Genomic DNA, 22,383 nt, shown 5'->3' on the forward strand with positions numbered 1-22,383 from the left:
AAACATTTGCTGGTTTGAGCAGTCACTCTGAAGACCACAAAGGTGTTTCTTCAAAATGCTAGGATGGTAAAGATGGCTATATACGGTAAAAGTGCTTATAAGGTTCTTTGGTACCTGCCACGTCAGAGAAGCAGCTGAGTTCTGGCTGAACGTTCAAAAGCCACCAGGAGCAGCATCAGGTTTTCTCTGTGCCCCACTTACACTGAAAGAAGGACATGATTGGTGGACTGTGACTTTTGTAACTCTTCTCAACAACACCTAGATTGATAATTTGCACAAAGTTCAAACATTTGTTCTGGTACTAGGAAGATGGTAGAAAAACCCTCACTATGGCACAGATTTCCTATAGACTTGCCTGCTGTTTAGTTTCTGAGTAAGTTTCTGTGTTTGCTTTTATGAAAGAGCCTTTTTTCCCTACCCCTAAATCCAAGTTCCACTGACAGTACTGAAATCCTTCTGTGCAAGAATTTGGATCCTCCAAGTAAGTTATTTGGATCCTCCAAGTAAGTATCCAAGTACGTTTAGATTCTCCAAGTTATGAATGAGATGATCCCTTTACTTCAGTGGCCGTGTGCTGCTCTGTCTTTGTGAGTGCAACTTCCATTGGTGGCAGTGGGAGGTCCTCCAGCACACAGTTTATGGCTGTAAGTCAAGTTGTCCCACTTAGTGGCTCATAACTTTCCAAAACAATTCCCTTGTAGGATGGCAGGACTTCTCAGCCCAGAGGTAAAATTTCTGAAAGAATCCAAAGACCATTTTACCAGCTGCTTCTCATTATTTAATTATGACAATGCTGTCCTTGTTTTGTTTCAGGGCACAAAATAAGGAGTTCAAATGTTTTTCCACCATGTGATGACTTAGGCACAAGTTCTGGAAAGACTCCAGACTTGGCATGTTATATTTTGCACTATACGGAGCACTCAATTTTAAAAAGGGTAAAAAATAATTTGTTTGTGAGGTATAGTTTTAAACAAGTGAGAACAACTTGGCTATGCTGTTCACTACTAAACAAGATACACATGTGGCTTTCCTACACCGACAGATACATAAAGTAAGGGCGTACCACGCTCAAGTGAATGTTCAAAAGGATGGTAGAGTTTGAAAAGTGACAGGCCTGAACGCTGAAGTCTATCCACGTGCTACATCTAGGAGTGAGTGTAAGCTTTCCCAGCAATATGTTAGAGGCTCCATCTCAAGGGTGAGTCTGAGGGTAGTTCAAGTGCCATGATGTTTTTGCAGTTGCCAAAAATAGGTATCACTGGTGACAGCAGACATCTCCGATGGCTACCGCATCAATTGGTAACGCAAGGGATTTCCAGGAACTTACTCTGCAAACACCAGCGATAGCAAAAAGAGCAACCAATAAAGTGCATAAATGATACAAGCAGTTACAGCGCACCTTACTTCCTTGTGTCTGGAGCCATCACCTGACTTTGTAAAACATCAGGCGTTTGGAACGTAGAAGAAGGTAATCCTGGGCAGCAATCCAGATGGAGTTAAAGCGGGCAGATGCAGCAGCTGGGGTCCATGACCTTGCACAACAGTATGTCACCGTGCATCAGCTGGCAAGTGTGTCCTGGTTTCAGCTGGGATAAAATCAGTTTTCCTCCTAGTAGCTAGTATAGTGCTGTGCTTTGGATTTAGTATGAGAATAATGTTGATAACACACTGATGTTTCAGTTGTTGCTAAGTAGTGCTTATTGGTGTAAGTCAAGGACTTTTCAGCTCCCCATGCTCTGCCAGGTGCACAAGAAGTTGGGCGGGGACACAGCCGGGACAGCTGACCCAAACTGGCCAAAGGGATATTCCACACCATACGATGTCATGCTCAGCTCTGGGGGGAGTTGGCTGGGGGGCAGCGATTGCTGCTGGGGGATGGGCTGGGCATCAGTCAGCGGATGGTGAGCAATTGTATCGTGCATCACTTGCGTTATCACTACTACTACCACTATTTTACTTTACTTTATTTCAATTATTATACTGTTCTTATCTCAACTCATGAGTTTTCTCACTTTTACTCTCCCAGGTCTCTCCCCCCTCCCACCAGGGGGGAGTGGGCCAGCAGCTGTGTGGTGCTTAGTTGCTGGCTGGGGTTAGACCACAACAGTGACGCACAGGTTCTTGTACCTGCTCTGCTGCCAGCTGACACCTCTGTTCCAGCTGAGACTGTAGAAGAAAAGTAGGCTTGAAAGGTGAATTGAAAAGATAAGTCGTTGTTTTGGGGTAAAGTTTATAACTTTGTAACTGACACCAATTTTTTTTTTTCCTTTGGTTACTTTTCAGCCAATTGAATCCTGATAAAGTCCTAATTAGAGCAATCTTGGTTGCAGGTCTCGTAATGGACCTGGTAAAACAAGGTAGGTCTCTCCAGAAAAGACTTTGCATATTTCTCATTTGGCTTTTCACCTAAAATTTAACAAATCTTGTTTCAATATTTAACTCAGCTCAATTTATATTTATTTTCTCCTATTACCATCAGTTGTGACAACTCAATATCTATCCTCTACCTTCTTTTTCTGCACAGCCGTTCCATTGTCTATCCAACATTGTTCAAGAGTGGAAGTTTTGCACAGGGAAAGAAAATGCGAATTTGCCTTTGTATTTGCTAGGCTGTGTTTTGCTTTAGTTTTCAGATCTTCCTGTTTAAAACTGAAGAGTATTTTAGACTTGAATTTTGGTGTTCTAAACTTTCTTTTGAAATGGTATCTATGTAGCAAAATAATTACTGAATGATCCATATGTCAAGGACCCAGGGCTGCATAATGTTGAGGGTTTTTTTGCTCATGAAGAGGTCCTTCTGAATCTATTGAAAGAAAAAACCAGTATCTCAGAAAAAACAGATTTTGTCCTTTTTTTTGTCTCAAAGAGCTATGACAAGTGTTCCAGCTACAACATAGGCACAAGTTTCAAATGTTTTGTGTTCATGTAAGTATAAACCATGGCATGTATTTAATGGAAAGAATAATAAAAAGAACTGGCAGATGTGTAACTGAGTACTCTAAACTTCCTGTGCAGAAACCGGGGCAGCTGCTGGGGCACTGAACGAGACCAAGAGCTACAGCTCTTCTGCTTGTATACTGTGATCACTCGGTGGGGTAAAACAAACAAATAAAGTGAGAGCAAGTACAGGCTGCCCAATTCTTGACGTTTTGTAAAAGCTATAAAATGTGCAGAATGTCCTTGTTCCTTAATTGGAGAGATACGGGTTTGATGGATGGACTATTTGATGGATAGGGAATTTGCTGGATGGCCAAATCTAGAGAGTTGCAGTCGATGGCAAATGGAGATCAGTAACAAGTGGTGTCCCTCAAGGTTCTGTATTTGGACTGATACTGCTCAATATCTTCATCAATGACATAGACAGTGGAGTTGAGTGCACCCTCAGCAAGTTTGCAGATGACACTGAGCTGAGTGGTGCAGTTGATATGCTGGAGGGAAGGGATGCCATCCAGAGGGACCTTGACAGGCTTGAGGATGGGCCCTTGTGAACCTCATGAAGTCCAAAAAGGCCAAGTGCAAGGTCGGGGCTATCCGCAATATTAATACAGACTAGGGGATGCATAGATAGAGAGAAGCCCTGCAGAGAAGGACTTTGGGGTACTCGTAGGTGGAAAATTGGATATGAGCTGGCAATGTACACCTGCAGCCCAGAAGGCCAACCATATCCTGGGCTGCATCAAAAGAAGCATGGCCAGCAGGTCAAGGGAAGTGATTCTCCCCCTCTACTCCGCTCTTGTAAGACACCACCTGGAGTACTGCATCCAGCTCTGAGGCCCCCAACACAAGAAAGACATGGGTCTGCTCAAGAAGGTCCAGGGGAAGGCCACAAAGATGATCAGAGGGCTGGAATGCCTCTCCTATAAAGAAAGGCTGAGAGAGTTGGAGTTATTCAGCCTGGGGAAGAAAAGGGTCCAGGGAGGCCATAGTGTGGCCTTTCAATATATAAAGAGGGCTTGGAAGAAAGACGGAGGCAGGCTTTTTACTGGAGCCTGTAGTGATAGGACAAGGGGCAATGGTTTTAAACTGAAAGAGAGTAGATTTAGATTAGATATAAGGAAGAAATTCTTAACTATGAGGGTGGTGAGACACTGGAACAGGTTGCTCAGAGAGGATGTGGATGTCCCATCCCTGAAGTGTTCCAGGCTGGGTTGGACAGGGCTTTGAGCAATCTGGTCTAGTGAAAGGTGTTCCTGCCCGTGGCAGGGGGGTTGGAAGTAAATGATCTTTAAGGTCCCTTCCAACCCAAACCATTCTATGATTCTATGGTACTGTGACTCGGAGGGGTAGTACACAAAGTGGGAGCAACGACTAAAGAACTGCTATACATGATGCTCCGCAAACATTTTTTTCTCCTATCTTTAAGTGGTTTGGGTCTGTGGCTCCCGTTGGTTTTTTTAACATGGTGACTGGAACACCTTTCGGTATACTGAATTAATGATTTACTGCCACAGTGTACCATAGGATGCACATATCCTCACTAACGTTTCCTCCAGTTAAAGTGCCAGGACTTTTAAACCACAAATGCAGATAGAACTCTAAATCATCATTTCTTTCAACACTTAGAGCTTTACTTATCTTAAAAAAAAAAGTGTTTGGGGAAAATAGCATTTTAAATGTATTGTTCAGAGAAAAGATTTCTTAATATGCAAAGATTAAACGGGGATTTTGTTCTGTGTAAGCTCTTTTCAGATCATTCTGAAGGTATTAGATTTTTCACAATTGTAGTAAGGAAAAAAATTAGTGGAAGTTGCATTAACTGCAAATCTCTGACACTGAAAAAGGCATTGGAAGGAGGTTTATGAGTCAGGGCTATTCAGACACAATTCCCTGTCTTTTATGCAAAGATCCATGTGACCAAATACTGTCTTTGTGGGTTTGACTGGGGAGGGGGTGGAAAAAGGAAGGATGAGGAATGGATTGGATAGCCTCACTCTAATCATCATTTTTTCTTGAGAGGGGAAAATATAATCTAATTATTCCAAAATGGAATATGATGATCCTTCAGTAATATCTTTATAGCAGGCACAACCCTTTTAACAAATATATTTGGGGAGGGGTCTGTCTTTCTCTGTGTTTTCCTTTGTTACTTACCTACATTTAGTTGCCAGCTGTACTGGAAGAGTCTTTATCAAAGTCGACACTGTAAGACATTATTCAAAGAACTAATGGAGATGGAAAAGCAGCAAATGCGACTTCAACCATATATAATTTCCTTTTCCATTGCTTCATCACATGAAGAATGAGTTACAGGACATAAGACACGGAAACCTTTATATACGGAGAGGGTGCAAGCTTAAGGACCCACGTTCATCCCTGCTCTAACGGGCAATTAAATTAACAGGAGACACTTTAGCTAATGGCCGGGGTGAATGTGTGCCATGCTTTTTGCTGTTCCGTGCCTGTATTTCAAGTATCTTTTGTGGAGGCATGGGTGGTTACAACGCACCCTGCACTAAGTGCTGCTGCCGCCAGTTGATAACAGGGTAGGGGGGTGAATTTGGCGCTCTGTTTCCACTTCAGCCATTCCCTCCAAGTTCTATATCTTTGATGCAAATATTACCGTGTTTCTAATAAACAAGAAATTCACTAACTAAATTACTGGCAAGGCCTGTTAAAAAAAGGATACACTGTAGAATCAGCCACTATCGATTATCTTGGGATTTCATTAGTTGAGAAGTAAGCAAGGACTAATGAAACCATTATCTGCATTGTGATTAGTTGATTTAAAGATCTTTTAAAAAAAATAAAAAGGATTTTGTCCTTGAAGTTTACTCATTCAAGAGTAGTATCGTGTTCCAGGGCGTTCACAATCATTTTTATGATTCTGAAATAAACTGGGGACTTACACCTGTCCTGCCTACTGCCTTTCCAGGCCTTCAAACACGCTTCCCACAGTGAAACATAAAACTCGTTGAACAGAGTATGAGTAATAGTTCTGAATTGTCAGAGGCATTGATTTTTCTCTGAGAAATCCTGGGTAATGGTAATTTAATGAAAATGTTACCAAGAATATGCCTCCATCCTTATTTTTAATTACTACGTATAAAGCAATTAAGAGGATACGAAGATTTGGGCTTTCCTTGAAATAATAAATTGTTCCAACATCTTGCATTTGTGTGACCTTACCTTACAAATCTCCTCAAAGAGGGCTTCCTAAAACATCGCAGACTTTAAACCATTAGAGGGCGCTCTTTTCTGCGCCGAGTAACTCATCTCGCTTTTCTAGCCTATTTTGAGAACTTAACAGCTGATAAATACAACCCCCCTGAAGAGGTATCACGATTGATGATCCATAGCCATATTCTTGAGGTGCTTAGTGTCTTGGCTGAATTGCAGACTAATTTTTATATGAATATAAATAATATGAATATAGATATAAACTGTAAACAAAAGCATATGTATAAATAAAATATTAACATGAAGATATTATTATAAACTATAACTATGAAATAGAAATATGAAAATTCCTCCAAAAGTTTGAACCATCGAGGGATGAGTCTCTTCGCTTGCCATAAACTGCACTTCCATGGTACAGCACTTTAGCCCAGAACTGGCTACTTCAAGTTGCAAATGAGCTCTTTCCTACGCACAGATGGTGTGTCACACCGTGTACATTACATAAAGATTGAAAATTGTTGTAGGAAAGATTGCTAATTAGTATGACACGGTGACTTACGTTTCTTGACCATAGGCATAAATCCTAGTCATTAATCCCTGTGACTAAAAGAGTGTGAGCAGATGTACAATGCTTTACCAGTAACTAATTTTTAAACTTCAAAGGTTGCAGTGCAAAGCAGAATTGTTAAATATTATGGATGTGTATTGCAAAACGCTGAACTCCATGAAAGGGGTTTGAAAAGGAAATATTCTTAAATTGTTGTTGTTTAAAAGGCACGCACGTTATGGTTAATAGAGCCCAGATGCTGACTGGTTTTGTAAATTTGAGCAAACTAAAACAAAATAGTGTTTTGGTGCCTGTCAACCTGAAATGTGAGCTCTTTTAAAAGGATGTTTTTGCTGTATCAACCTATCATTAAAGTACTTTATAAATTTTAGAACTGTAACTTTCTCAAATGACATTTTTATAATTTGGCTTTGAAATGTAGCCACAGCTAAGCATCCATAAGGAAAATCTTGGACTTGCCCTGTGGTCTGGTGGGCAGTGCCAGATTAAAATCAGAATCCTGCATAGTTCACACTGAAAACATGACCGCTGAAGAAGCATATCCTCAGGCAGTGCTGTTTTCAACTCCCTGGGAGATGGAAGAGGAGAAAGGAGGTAGTAGGTAGACAGCCTGACCTTGGATGCACCATCAGCAGGAGTCCAAACGCTCCTCCAAAAGCGTAAAGAAAATGCCCAAGCCTTTCAGGTCACCTTATTTCATATTTCCCTTGGGCATATCGCTGGATTCCTGTTGGACTAGCTCGCTTGCATGGTCTGCTGAACTCTAGCACCTTCTCCTCTCTGAAGTTTTTGTTGTAAGGACGGTGGGTTTTTTTTTAGCCACAAAGAAATGCAGTTTTCATCCTAGGCACCAAGCAACCTCTTCTGGTAGAGGAGATGGGAAAGAAAGAATGGGTATTATATTTCACAGGGGGGAAATAAGATAGTACTGAAACACAAGAAGAGGCAACTCTGTATGTGATAAAAAAAGGACTTGATGAGATGTTTGATGGGAAAATTGCCACAGAAGTAGCGGGAGTGCTAGTTTTTGCTGCGGTTTGACAGACTGTCAGGGGAACCCTGCAGACAGTAACTGCAAGGACAAATGGGGTCTTACGGCCTGGAGAAAATTTCTAGACTAAAGACACAACTATCAGTCCAAGGAAATCGGCTCACAAGTTGCTCAAGTCCCATTGAAAAGGTGCAGTTCATACAGTATGGGAGCAAAAGCAAGGGGAAAAAATAATGTCTGCAATTTGACAATTTGACTTTAGGAAGGAAGAGAGGATGGCGTACTCTGTTCACTGAAGGAGGAACACCATGGTGAACCCATTGCACTTTTGGAAGAGGATAAACCTCATCAGGCATATCTGTTGCATTTATTAGGGCTCACCTTGTTTTGGGGAAGGGTTGGATGGAGCATTTTTTTTATAAACTGTATGACCTGGGCAAAGTGGCAAGGTGATGATGCCGCAAGCCAGGGTGTCCTATTTTATCTAAATGGTTGTAAGAGACATCATTGCTGAAGTCATCACTACTTCACGTCCCACTTCCTAAGCTACGGTGCTGCAGACTTTGCTGCTGGGGGCAAGAAAGGACTTGAGCTAGAGTTTCAGCATGAAACCTTGGCCCTTTTGAAGTTGGTGAGAGTTTTGCCATTGACTTCAGAGGGACCAGGATTTCACCATGCCATGCCCATTAATTCTTGTTGAGACATTCAGCAAGAGAGCTAATTATGATAGTGGTTTCTGTGATGTGGGCAGCCACAAATTCATTTGCTGAGCAGCCATCTTCTCCTAACAGCTTTTGCTCATTAGGGACTTCGGTCCCGGTCCTACAGAAGATCCCATTGACTCAGCTGGAACTCAGGGCACATTCAAAGGGAGAGTGACTTTGGCCAGTCACTGCTGGTTTCAGGAACTCCAGCTGCTGTCCCTTGCTCTCCTGTGTGCTGACACAACTGCCTGTGAGGCTGGGCCACCAACCACACCAGAGAACTAACCCTAGTATAAAAAAAAAAAGACAACCTGTGAAAGCTCTTGTATCATTGAGCCACCACCTAAGTCTGGAGGTAAGGATAAGGCCGTGCAGGCTGCTTAGCAGTTGAAGCCTCGGACTGGACTTGAGCAACCTGGCAAACCGAGGTTTCTCTTTCTAAGGTTAATGAAAATAACTGTACCCAACACGGGATGCTTCTTGCTAAAATAAAAAGAGACATTCCCTCTTCACTCCCATTTACTTTGACTTTAAGCTGAAATAAAGGAACATAATCTCAGAGAAACCTTGCCTGTCAGAGGCTTTTCTGTGTGTGGTAATCTTGCCTTCCATTTTATTTTGTAAAAACCCCTGCCATGGAGCTGATTCAACGTGTATAAATTAGAAGTAAAGCTGACAAACAGTTACAACATAGGCTTGGTCTTGAATCCTAAGTATTGTTGGGAAAATGGGTTCAAATAAGGCTGCCTGGGCTGTAATATGCATGCTGTTGGTGAAAGGGGCTAGGCTGAAGGAGGTGATGCCAATAATTGTCGAATGGCTCCAAGGAAATCCTAGCGGGAAAGGAAAGGGCTTGAATTATGCACCAGTGCGAGGGGTGACAGTGTATAAATTTCGAAAGCTAAAAAAACCAGTCAGCCTGGACAGCAGAGAAGTCATCTTTAAGAGTAAGAGCAACCAGGCAGGGGATCAGGCTCCCAGACGGGAGATAGTCGAGGCACCAGAGTGTTTCCAGCAAAGCAGATAAGGTGCGAGAAGGAATGGCATGTAAAGAAATGTGCTCTGTGATGCAGGGGTCCAGGCCTGAGGTTTTCCTCAGATGTGCACTGTGCGATTAAGATATGAAGAATTCATTACAGATCTGCCATACTTCCCAAGAGATTAATCACAGATTGCACAACATTATGAGCGTACAGTATAAGGAAAATAATCCCACGAACCTCTTTTTCTTCTCGGACTCCAATTAAACAGTGAAAATAAATGTAACGGTGTGCACCTTCTGCCAGCTCCTGCAAAACCTAGTGGTGACAACAAAGGTCAGATGCCGGTTATCTACTGTCTAGATATATTTTTGCATGGGAAGCCCTTCCCCTCCACTATCCAAGTGGATTTGCTCAAGTTTGCTGATCCTCCCAGCTGACAGTGCGGTAACGGAGGCGGCTACTTCATCCAGCTGAGCGTCAAGGACAATGTTTTGTAACGCAGACCTGGCCTCGGGCAGGTATTGCTGTTGAGTCACGTTGTTTACATTTTTAAAATGTTTTTGCAACCTTGAAGGTTGGAAATATACTACTTCTCGTAAAAAGCTCTGGGTTTTTCTTTTTTGTTTTTCCCCCACTAAAAGCTGAGAGTCTGATATTATCATATGACTCCAGGAGCCTGATGTTAAGAGGCAGTCTACAGTGCCCGGGCCTTTAATCCGGCCCAGATGTTATCTCCTACTGTAATCACAGGAAAAGCTATGAAAATATATGTTCAACAGATATGAAATTAAAAGGTAAATGTTTCCATAAGTTTCTAATAATCCTGAAAATAATACAGACTTCTGAATGTAAGGATCTCAAATTTTGTTGCAAGTTGTTCTGCATCATATCATTATCCTACTAACCAGCTGTCATATTCCATGAGTGAGGGAGAACATGATTTAGACTTAATGTTCCTCGTAGAAGTCCTGAAGCAGGTTTTCTAATCTAGAGGAAATGCAAGCAACCTGCATTTTGTATCGCTTATTAGGAATGAACGAAGTAGGTAAGGAAGGAAGCTTTTTTTAAGTAAGACTAGATTACAAAATTGTAACTTTTTAGCTTCTTCAGAAATAAAATGGTGTGTTTACACAGATGTAATAGGGGAAAGAGTAAATTATGTTTGAACGCTCATTTAAGTTTTTTTTTTTTCATTTGTAACTACTGCTCCAAACAGCACAAACCCAGCTTACTACATTTGATTTAGCAAGGGAGACAAAAAGCTGAACCAACCTAAAACTGCTAGGAAAGAAATCATGCACCATTACATCAGCCAAGCAGCAAGCCCTACTGGTAAGGGGCGCCTGCTCGCTCTGCTCTAGGAAAGATCGAAATTATTGCTCTTGAGCCTCTACACTAGGGGTATTAATTGTAACTTCATTTTAGCATATCGCTTAATTCCCCCGCCCCGAGCGATACTGTAATATCACAGCCCGCTCCCCCCGGGTTTTGTTTCTAATTCAACCGGCGGAGCCGATAAATATTTAAAGGCCAGGGTGAGCCCGCGGCTGGCCCGAGCGCCGGGCCCCGGGGAAGAGCCGAGGGGCCGCCGCGGCTCGGCCCGGCCCGGCCCGTGCCCGCAGCCTTCGCCCCGGAGGCGCCAGCCTGCCCCTCCCGGGGGAGTGGGCGGGAAAGCGACGCTTGAGGCATGAGCGGGAGGCCGCGAAGGGCCCTGCACCGCCCGCCCGGGTCGTAGCCATCGCTGTGGTCGCCGACGCCACCTTCACCTGGCGGAGGAGCTGCCACCGCCTTTGTGGTACGGCCGTCGCTTCTCCTCAGTGGCAGAAAGTAGTCCCGTCCCTCCCGGTCCGGTGCTGCTCCGCGATGCGCATCGCGGCAGGCGGAGGGGGTGAGGGGCGGGAAGTAGTCCCGCTGGAATGCGGCCGCCCCCCCACCGCTTCCCCTCAGCCTGCACCGCGAGCGGGCACCTCGGGGGGGCGCCGCCGCCACCGGCCCAGCCCCGCCGCTTGACAAGCCCCCTCCGAACCGCGGACCCCGCCGGGCTTTTGTCAGCCGTGGGGCGTGCGGACGCGCGCGCGCGCGTGTGCGAGAGAGACCGCCCGCCTGCGCGCGCGCCCCCCTGCCCGCGGCCGTGCGCGCGCCTGCCGCCCCCGCCCCTCCGCTCCCTCCCTGACGGGAGAGGTGCCGGGGGGGGGCGGGCGCTGCTCCGGGAGCCGGGAGCCGTCCGGGCGCGGCGCGGGGAGGCGGAGGCGAGGCCGGGCCGGGGGAGGAGGACTGTATCCCTGCGCCTGTGCGCGCCCGGCGGAGGCGGAGGCCGAGGCCGGGCAAGCGAGCGGAGGGGTGGATGGGGGAACGGCCGCGGCGGTTGCGGTGAGGCGGCGGCCGGCCGGCATGGAGGGCAGCACCCGCTCCCGCGGTGGCGCGGCGGGGCAAGTGGCTTGCTAGGGACCGGCGAGGGGGGAACCTCCGCCGCCGCCCATCCCCGCCTTCCCCCGCCCGTTCCCCGCCACCTCCCCCGCCCGCCTGGAAGCATGAACTGGCAGCGGAGGTGCTGCTCCCCGCCGCCGCCTCCCCGCTGGTGAGAGCGAGGAGGGAAGGAAGATGGGGGCCGTCCTGCGCAGCCTACTTGCCTGCAGTTTTTGTTCCCTGATGAGAGGTAAGAGGGGAGAGGCGGCGGCAGGGGCGGGGGGTGTGGGGGGGGGGCAGGAGGAAAAGTTGCAGGGCTGGTGGCGAGGGGCCATGTTTGGGCGTGCGGGAGGGGAGAGGCCTGGCTGCCGGCGGGGCGCGGGGCCCGACGCGGGGGCAGCGCTCTTGCCCGCCCGCCGCCGCCGCCGCGGCCTCGCCGCCTCACCAACAACTTCCCCGGCGCCCCGAGCCGCGCTGGGTAGCAGCCCGCCCTGCCAGCGGCCACCGGCCGCTTCTCTCCTGGCATATTGTTGGGTTAAAAAAAAAAAAAAGCCCCCCTAAAGCAGCACACACCCCCACCCCCACCTGATCTCTCTCCGTCCGCCCCCAGGCAGCAGCTCGGCAGCCCCGGTGTCAGGCTGACACCGCCGTGACTATCGCCAGGCTCCTCTCATACACCACCACCACCCCCCACCCCCCCCGGAGAGTTGGGTTTTATCCTGCCGGGTGTAGGGGGGAGCCTCACGTATTCATCGTGTTGGGTTTGGTGAGTGGGGGGTGGTGGTGGTGTTTGTGTTTGGAAAGTGCCCGGGAACCGGCGTTTCACCGAAAGCCGCCTCGCCAGCGAAAGTGAGCCTGCGGAGTTGGCGAGAAGAGGAATGAATGCTCCTCTCAGCTGTGCTGGCTCTGCACTGGGACTTGAGAGAAGTTTGTGCTTCTCTGATGAACTGCTACGGGTGTTCATACAGCTTTAAATCAGCAGCCTAGTGTCTTACAAGGGGATGTCATTTAAAGTAGCTGAGAATTTTTATTCCTCTTCCCCTCTCCGACAAAATTTCTTGTCTTACAGAGCACAATCGGTAAGAAAACCGATGCTGTAAACTTAACTGCAGTAATTATTTCTCTGTGTTTAGTCTTTCTAGAAAGAAATCACCTGTGGTATTGCATCCCTCGTTTTGCTGTTTACTTGTATTTTTTCATACTAGATGGAGGAAGAGGTTAATTGCTAACAGTTAATCGACCACACTTTGATTTAGAAAATTCATCAACACTAGTGTGTTTTGATGATAGCTAAAGTAAGCATGATTTAGGTTGAAGTAACTGCCTAGTCTCTAGTTGCTCATTACTCTGGAAAACAAAAATTTTCCTCTCCTCCATACCCTGCCCTCACCCCCTCCCCATGCATCTGTTTGCCATATTGTATCCTGTTTGCAAAGATACAAGTATACTTATTTAAATGGACTGTGTAACATTTCATACTCCTATTGTGGGGGTTAAACCCCAATTTTCAAAAGTTAAGTTGGGTCTGGAGTAGAGAGAGAAACTGTTTCCCAATTAGTTCGTTTTGTTAAGTAAAGATCATACCTGTTCTTAATAAACCCTTCATTTAGCTCTAACTTGCTGTTCAACCTAGTTCAAATGACAGCACAGGAATAGCTGTCATATGTAATGGCATAAAATATTGTCACTGAAATTTCTTCAAGTTAATCTCAAAATAGTGACGTGTGCTTTTGTAAATTTTTGTATACTTGATGATGCTAAATAAGACACTTTGAAGAAACATTCAGTTTATAAACTGTCCGGGCTGTTGTTTCTCTCATCTTTGTCTATTGCCAAGGACATTTGTATCTGAACAGCATTTTTGTTTCTTCTGTGCTCATGGTCTCCTGCTGTTTGATCACCTACCTGAAGTCATAATCTTCTGTTTGTGACAGGATAGTAATTTTCCTACTGGCTAATTGTTACCTGAGATAGAGAGAAACAGCAGGAACAGCTGAACTCTGAAGAAACAAAAATCAAATTTTAATGCATGCATCCTCCCTAATAAACAACATCTATGCAAGTAGGATTGGTTTGAATAAGATGTGTTGAGTTCAGAAGAGGTGTCAGCAGTTCTTTAATGAGGCAGAGGCAGTGCCAGCATGAGTATGAATAAGTTTATACATGAAAGTAGAGGTGAAATGATGAAGTTCACTGTTTGGTTTGTGAATTCAGTGCTGTGAAGGATGCCAAGCCAATAGTGCCAAAGATTGAAACTCAGAAAATGTAATAGTGTGTATTTATGGATTGCAGCATCCTCTCTGCTTACAGAAGTAACCTCCCTGTTCTCGTTGACTTAAAAAAAGCAAATGGACAGAGGTTTACAACTGAATTGTGATCATTAGTCTGATGGAACTGTGATAGACTCCTTTACCGATCTGGAAAGGAATAAAACTGGTAACCTGGAAGGGCGGTACCCTGTAAGCTAAGAAGGACTTTAAGAAGTACCAGGCAGTTCCTAGCCAGAAATGGATGCACAGGGCAAGACACCCGTCTTTCAAAGTCATCCAAAGACTGTGGTAAGCCAGATCCTACTGACATTTCCAGGGCAGGTTCTTGGATTTCGAAGAGGTGGGAGATTACTGTCATGACAGCTTGCTGTGGAGGTTTGGTGGTGTGGGTTTTTTTTTTAATTCTGGCTGATGGAAGAAAGGAGTAACTTTCCTGGAACCTCTTGACCCTCATCACAGTCTGGTCTCTGTTCTCCTCCCTCAGCCTCTGGTTCAGTTTGGGGGATTAGGGTTCCTCCTCTCTGACCATCAGCAGTGCTTCTTGAAGCCACCCCTTGAGGGTATATATGGAGGAGTGAGTTAGAGCTGCTTCATGGCAGCTTTGCTGTATTCTTCAGGACAGCTGTAAAGCCAATCAGGATCTTGTTAGATAATTGGCAGCTACAAAGAGGCAATAGCAGTGCCATCACATCTGTCAGGGAGCTACAGGTAAGTCTGAAACTGAGGTTTCAACTTTCTGATATGTGATAGAGTTCTTCCTCTGCAAGTATTCACGGCTTCTGTTGTTTTTTTTTTCCCCCAGAAATAACTCTTCAGTCAGCATGCAATTGCTGTTTTGTTTTGGTTTTAAACCTTGATCATGCAGACAGTGCATAAAGCTCTTGTTTGAATAGGAATCTTATAAATGATGTTTGTGCAGATATACTGAATGTTGCAGACGACTGTGCTTAAGGTCAGTTAGTGAAGAAATGAGAACACCCATTTGGTAACGGGCATTTAAAAACTACTGCTTCTCTCTTATGCATTCAGAAGAGGTTTGTTCTAATCTGTTGTTGTTTTAATATTGTTACTGGTTTAATTGGTTTCAATCTTGGTTTCAATTGTTACTTGCTTTCAATAAACAGATTGTCTTTGCTTTTTTGTACCTTTTTTGATAGACTTGTTTGCATGTAGTTTAGAAGAGCTTAATGTCCAAGGCTTGCTAAGCTGTGGCTGGAGGTGTTTGTAAGTACTTTTCTACTATAAGTCAGAGAAGGGGACAAGGAATAAGCTTTTTACTTCTGAAGCACTCAGGTTGGAGATGAAGTGTGGCGTTTCCAGCTGGAGCTATGTTTTTGCCTTTGACAAAGGGTCCCTTCACTTAGGACTGTACAATACTGAAGTTTCAGTGATGAGACTTGGAAATACCTTTTCGGTTTTGTCATCATCATGGTTTCTTTCTTCAGCCAAGCTTGAATCAACTGTATTCTAATCGTGTTTTTCATTGTACAATTCCTCAGAAATCAGTGCGCCTTTGTCTGCTGTGATTTCCAATGCATTTCCCTCTTTCATCTTTCCATAGAAGAGTCTAAAATTAGAGTGATCTAAGGTGTTACAAAATCCACCATTACTTTAATAGTTTTTGCAATTGCATCTCTGTGATATAGTTCACATGTCATCAGATTGCTTTAGGTTTTCTTTAAAACTGAAAAATTAGGGCTTAGAAAGTTTGGTGGAACTTTTTGCTATATCTTGGAGGTAAGGTGAAGTAGTGTTTTTGGCAAGGTGCACTGAAGATACAGAGAAGTTCCAGGTATATGGGTGGAGCTGTATATATCTGGTCAGAGGTGTATGGAGATGATGGGCTTCTTGTATCCTTCAGTGGGAGCTATATATTCAGATGGAGAGCTTTGTTCATGTTTCACACCAATACTGGTTAGAGGGGCATTAGCCATATTCATGTTTCCTTTTCCCTTGTTGAATTGATCACATCTGCATTCCCTGAGTTCTGGGTAAGGAATTTGGCTAGAAGCTGTAGAATGGGTAGAGGTCTGTGGGTTTTTTGTAGGAAGATAGGTCAGGATCTGGAGTGTAGGAATCTTTTAAACTCTCTGTCTCTGGGAGCTGCAGAAATCTGATCCTTTTGGACATCTGTAATCCACCTTTATGATGACGTCGCATCTCAAAAATGCCAGCTTCAAAAATATCTGCTGCAGTGCACGTAATATGGGATTTACTTTTTAGTTCAAATCAAGTAGAGCAAAGATAATTTTTTTTCCTTCTGAGGGAGTGAGGTAGGGGTAGAAAAACAGGGAGAAACAGGTCTCAGTTTCTGATCTGTCACCATTCATCTCCTCTGGCAGTCAGTTTGCAGACTTAAACACTATATTCTTTGTCCCCTGCATATTTAACCTTGTTAATATCCTATGAAATGCTAATACTTGGGTTGCTTTGCTGGTGGCTTCTTGAGAAGAGACCACTTCCTTGTACAATAGGGAGGGGTATGTGTTATTGTTGAGTGGCACCAGAAATACAGTTGTTACTAAAGCTTTGTTGCATGCTCCTGCTTCTGGCTGAGCTGGTGGCTCTGCTGTGCCTGGGGGTGTGCTCAGCTCTTCTCCCAGTTCTCCTGCTGGGGAGCCCTCTTGCTTCAGCCAGCTCACCTGAGAGAAGTTTGGTTAGTAAAGTACATGTGGCTGGTGAAATCCTTTGCTGGCACCTACTTCTTTGATGGCACGTGAGGGCTGTTTGTACTTTGAAGGCATTTGTTGCCAGTGAAGCAGAACTTACATTGGTAAGGCATTCTCCTGCAGATGGACTTTTACCAGTAAGTGATATAAGTTGCTTAGAAAAATATGGGGGGATGCAACTCCCTTGCAGACTTCAGGGATGGTCTGTTCATGTTCATATAAAGCAGGCAGCATTGCTCACTGAAAAGTTGAGCCCTTGAACCAAAATGCTATGGCTCACCAAGGGCAACTGTTGGTGTGTGGATATGAGGTCTAGGATGCATGCACTGAGTACTTCCACTTCTGTGCCAAGCGCTTTGTGATGGCTCTTCTAGAGGGTAATTGCTGTTTGGTAACAGAAATACAGTCTCTAATAATAACCTTTTTTTTCAACTTATACCTCACTTGTGTAGTTGCAGAGTATACCACTTGCAGAGTTACAGAATATGCAGTGCTCTAAACAAAGCAGCTGTGTCATTCCTTTGTGGTAATTGTCCAAGGCTTGGAAGGGGAAAGCATTGCATCTCTAATGGATTGTACATAAATGCTGGGAATTGACACCCTAAATATTAAGTAACTTTTCCCTATTTTTATATTTGTCAGGAAGGCTTACATAGAGAGCCTTCATTAAGCTCTCTAGATATTCCTGTGGTTTATAAATATTTATTGCAAGAGATTCACAATATGAGCAGGCTTGATACTTGCCCCACATGGACAGAACTCGGTCTGAACAATGATGGTGTTTGCAAGTAGAAATGAGCTTTTTGCCATTTTTCCTTTTCTTTATGTGCTCCTGTGAGACAGTTATGAAAATAGGGTGGGTTTCTTGTCTCCTGGTGATTATCTTGCTACAGACCCTTCTATTTCAGTGTAATTGGCACAGACCCCACCAGCTTTGAAATGGTGTCAAACCTACCAGTCTATAGTAGAGCAGGAATACTGTAATACCTTTCCCGTTTGATTTATAATACAGTTTTAAGAATGTAACATTCAAAGTGTAGGTTAAAAGAAGCGATGGTTTACTTAGTAGTACTTTGTTTCCTTTGCAAAATGTTATAAACTATTTGGAGCAAGAAGAGTGTCAGTTTAAAAGATGGAATGCTTTTTGAGCTTCATTATTTATACAGAGAGAACAATAAGAATGTTTTTAATATAAACAGACATGGAAAATGGCAACATTCATACAGATTTTTTTAGTATCTTGTTACAGGATCACATTACCTAAATAGAATTACTCCCTCATGATATAATCAATGTGGCAGAAATGGGATTATAGTTTTAATTCTGTTTATGAGGGCCATGTGTGAGCTCTTGATGTCAGATTTGAAAAGTAATCATATTTGAGACAGAAAATCTTAATCAACTAGCTATATAATTTTGCTTAATCACAAATCATTTGTTTTCCTTGTCTGTGTTACTGACGTGTAATTTTCCTCTTTATTTTTCCTCTTACTCTTCCCTCCTCCTCTGATCTGTTCCCAGAGGAAGAACATAGTTCATATGTTTTGGGGTTTTTTTGTTTTGTTAACTGTTTATGCCTCCAGAACTCCTCAACAACAAGCCTTCTTCCCTGTCTGTTGTCAAAGAGTTCAGGTTTCTGGAAGGTGGCCGATGTGTTTGCTTGAATTCTAGAAGAGTATGTGGAAGGTAACAAACGTCAGGTGTCGTAGCATTTCAGATGTTTTTCCTTTGTTGTTCTGTCAAAGCAGTGAATAAAAATCTTGCTTGTACTCACAGTATCGGTGTTAATTAAAATGTTAGCACTTTGGAAATTTAGGAATCCTGTTATCCACACATGGATTAACAGAATAGGAATATTAAGTATAATAGAAGAGTAGGAATTTGTAAACCTTATGGTGACTTTTACATCTGTTTGGAAAATGCACCAGTGTTCTTAGAACTCAAACTTAAGTGAGGCTCAACAGTCTCTATAGGTAATGGTAAAATTCGTAAGTAAAATAATTCCAAGTTGAGTGGTTTCATGTTTATGGGTTTATTTGTTTTTCTTTTTGATTACCAGAAATGAGTCACATTCAGTATGAAGCAGACCAGATTATATGCCTTTTTGAAGGGACCCTGCATGTATGTGTGTTTTGGTTTGGTTTTCTTTGGTTTTGGTGTGTTTTTTTTTTTTCATGTGTCACTACATCTAATGTAAGCCTGTTCAAGATTTGATATTAATAGTGCTGGGATATGAGTGTTTTTGAAAGGTTAAAAAAAAATCATCTAGGTCCAACTGTGTTTCCAAAAATAAATCAAATGTTCAATGATTTTCAGAATCCTTGGGAGTTTGTGCACATCTTTCCTTATCCTTTAAAAACCATCCCTAACTGTTAATTTGAACTGGAATTGTTATTTATTATGTTAATCTGTAGTAAACTTAATAGTCTTAAGAATTGACTGTTTAAAGTGTAATTTTGGTTTGAGAACTTCCCCCCCCTTTGGCTGATGGAAAACTTGTTTTCAACTTGCACTGTATTTTCTTTGAGTTTTATTCTAAAATTATTTTCTAGTTCAGTATGAATCCTTCACATTTTTGCAAAATTGTTGAGACTCTCTTGTCCTGAAGAAAGTATTTACCTGTATAAGAAACAAAATCTGTGAAATTATTTTACTTGTTGGAGGTACGGCCTATTTTATTCTCAATATTTGTTATGATGGATGAATGGACAGAGATGCCATTCACCAAGCTTGGTCTAGAAAGTATGCCACAAAGAAATCATTGGATAGCTGATACATTCTTTGTTGAAGAATTGTAGAGAAGTGGGGTTAAATATGTGATAAGCCTTCGAGGCAGTACTGCTGCTCCCCAAAGCACCTCTACCTCATATTGGTCCCACTATTATGTCCCAGCTGAGGGCTGTCACTTTTGTGGTGTACTTGTTAGTGCTGGCAAGTTTTTCTGTTTGTGGGTCATTCCGTCCTCCAGTTGGAGTCTTTTGTGCTAAATTTTATGCTCATGCTTTACAGGAACTTCCTGATAGTGCTTCAAAAATCTAAACAAACAAAAAACCCCAACCACAAACCAGAATACATAAATTTTAAAAGTTTTGGTTTTTACCTGATGAGACAAACTGACAGACTTACAAAATATTTTTTTAAGTACTAGGCATGCCAGCATGGATAAATTGCTGGAAGTCATCTAAGGGTAGCTCAGTGCCTATGAACTTCTTGTCAATGTGGAGAAAGGCTTTGTTTGAAGGTAAAGCAGTGTGCTGCTGCTCAGGGTGTGGTTTTTTTTTTTTTGTCCACATAGAACTACTAGCATTCTGGATGAAAATCCTTGGCTGGGGCTATTCCCGCATGGTGTCTGCCAGTATAACTAGGGTCCTCCAGGTATGAAGGCAAGTGGTGACTGAAGGCAAATGCTCCCAAGCCACTCTTGACTGGATGTGCGCCCCCAAACGTGTGTGCTGTCCAAGCTGGAGCAGCTCATGAACTGTGATTGCTCCAGAGTAGCAACAAACTTTGGAGCATTCCCGTCTCAGCTTGCCAGGGTGTACAGTCTTGCAGCCTTTGGCCTTCCTGGGCTTTGGGAAATGGGCTGCTTCTGTCACAGCATCACAACATTCTGTTGTGGTTCTCTAATTCAGTGGAGGGACTTAAGCAATGCACAGTCTTTCAACAGTTTCATGAAGGATATGATAGAGGCTTTTGGTTTGTTTTTCTTACTGTTAGATGCTCTGTAGGAAATGATGACGCCAGAAGGTGTGAAGGGTAGTGTTTTGTTTCAGTGTGATTAGGCCGTCTTATCTGTCATCATACGGCTTCAAGTTTGGATTGCAAAATATCATCCCTGCTTACATGTGGGACTCTAATTGGTGCAGTATAGCAAAACAAGATTTCTTTTTCCGCGTGAGCGAAGGTGTGTGCTCAGGAGAACTGTCAGAAACATACCTTGCAGACAGGAGATGCTTTGCAGCAGTCTACATGCATACTAACTTTCTCATTAAACAGATTGTGTCGACTTAAGCATGGGTGTTTCCAGTAGAACTAGGGAAGTATTGCCAATGTGCATGGAACTGGTATGACTTCATCTACAACATTGTGCATTATTCTGACAACTGAGATGCTGGGAGAGTGTTGGAGGAAGGTTACGAGGACACGTGAGGAAATGGGAAGTGTAATGTTGAGGTTCTGTAAACGTTAATATGGATCATGGTGCTACTTGGTCACACATCCCTTTGAGCCTTTCTGCTTTCTGGGGTCTGCTGCTGGCTCAGGAAAGTGTACTGTGCTGCTGCCAGGTTACCTTTATTTTTGTGCCACTTTGCAGCTCCCTCTTACAAGCAGCAGGGTAATGGAAGAATGTGGTAGTGTTACATGGCAATGCAGCTGCAAGTAGATGCCTGACCAGGGAGCATAGCTCTCTGCTTATCCTAGGCCGTGGTCAGCAAGATAGTTTCAGCATATTAAGTTATAAAGATGTCAACTGCCAGTCAAAGTGGTGTGTTTTATTCCCATGAGAGTGCAATGGAAAGAACTTGAGTAGGACAGTCAGTATTACAGAGGTGAGCTGAGCCACCTTTCCTGTGCTGAGACAGTGGATCAGTGTGAGCGTGCTACCTAACATTGAGAAGACACGTGCTGTGATAATTTGGAAATGATCAGCTGCTGTCTCTATGGCTCTGTTGCCAACAGGATGATTTGATGGGCGATGCCTGCCATTCAGAAAGTTACTTGCCTGTGATATGCTGGAGTATTTTGTGTACTTCAGTCATGTGGGCTTTTGCTATACTTTGCCCGGTCTGTTGACTTTTTACGCTTGGACCTGGTATTTCTGTCCTTTCCTATACTCTTATCTGCCCCCCTGCCCCCACCTTGTTCTCTTGCCTCCATCTGTCTAGCTAGTAAGAGAATTTTTTCCTGTTATTCAGCAGGCTAAAGGATGACTTCCTGTAAGACTAGCTGGTGTAAAGGCAGTATGTCTTTGCCTCCACAGCTCCTATCTGGCTAAAGACTTGCAAAATTAACAGCAGACACTTGGTGTAGTATCCAAGTGCCATTGGTGTTCCTTGGTGTCTGCTTTTGTGCTTATATTTTTACTCATTTCATTCACTGGCAAGCCTGCCTGTTCCTGTGACTTTTTGGGTTGCCACCTGAACAGTGCTTGGGTGGCTTTATCATGTGGAATATGCTTTAGGTTAGCTGAAAGGAAGAGAAAGGCCCTGTCTAACAAGCTTGGGCTCCTTCATGCTTGTTTACTAAAGCCCTGGTTGCCTGCTGTCTCCTGCAAGTACGAAAACAAGGAGGTTCAGAGACAAGAGAGCTCCCTGTTGACAGAGAAGGTGGCATAGGGGCTACTGGTGTGTCAGTTCAATAGTTTGCATAAAACTAATTGTGTAGAATAGATCAGGAAAAGTGCTGTGATGGAGCACTTGGTGCAAAATCCTCGCCTGCTGCTGGCTGTGATGAAGCTCTTTTGTATTTCCCAGTGGTTTTTTTTGTTTGTTTGAAAATACAAACCAACTCCTTATAAGTTTGTTGAGGCTGAGTCTCTGCTTTTTGGGGAAGTTTATTTTCATTTGCAATTTGCCTCTCTTCTGATTTGATACAAGTCTCACAGGCTTTTATTCCCAATGCTACCTCAACTGTCCATGACAACACTATTTCACTACACACATGGCATTCTTATG

General features: G+C 43.7%; 1 protein-coding gene and 1 long non-coding RNA gene across 2 annotated transcripts in view; one reads left to right on the forward strand and one right to left on the reverse strand.

Annotated features, from left to right (window-relative positions):
- Positions 1-2,718: 2,718 nt before the first annotated feature.
- On the reverse strand, positions 2,719-11,218 carry LOC142065736 (uncharacterized). The gene is made up of 4 exons (XR_012663512.1): positions 11,130-11,218; positions 9,601-9,678; positions 5,092-5,140; positions 2,719-2,803 (listed from the first exon to the last, which is right to left on the reverse strand). It is a non-coding gene; the product is annotated as an uncharacterized LOC142065736 (long non-coding RNA).
- A 663-nt stretch (positions 11,219-11,881) lies between these two features.
- LRP6 (LDL receptor related protein 6) overlaps positions 11,882-22,383 on the forward strand; it is a 126,001-nt gene continuing 115,499 nt past the window's right edge. Inside the window, exon 1 of the mRNA XM_075112192.1 lies at positions 11,882-12,019. Coding sequence (XP_074968293.1) covers positions 11,965-12,019 — 55 coding nt within the window. The 5' untranslated portion in view covers positions 11,882-11,964. The remainder of the gene's footprint in view (positions 12,020-22,383) is intronic.

This window comes from Phalacrocorax aristotelis, chromosome 1 (assembly GCF_949628215.1).
Source record: "Phalacrocorax aristotelis chromosome 1, bGulAri2.1, whole genome shotgun sequence".
Lineage (NCBI taxonomy): Eukaryota > Metazoa > Chordata > Aves > Suliformes > Phalacrocoracidae > Phalacrocorax > Phalacrocorax aristotelis.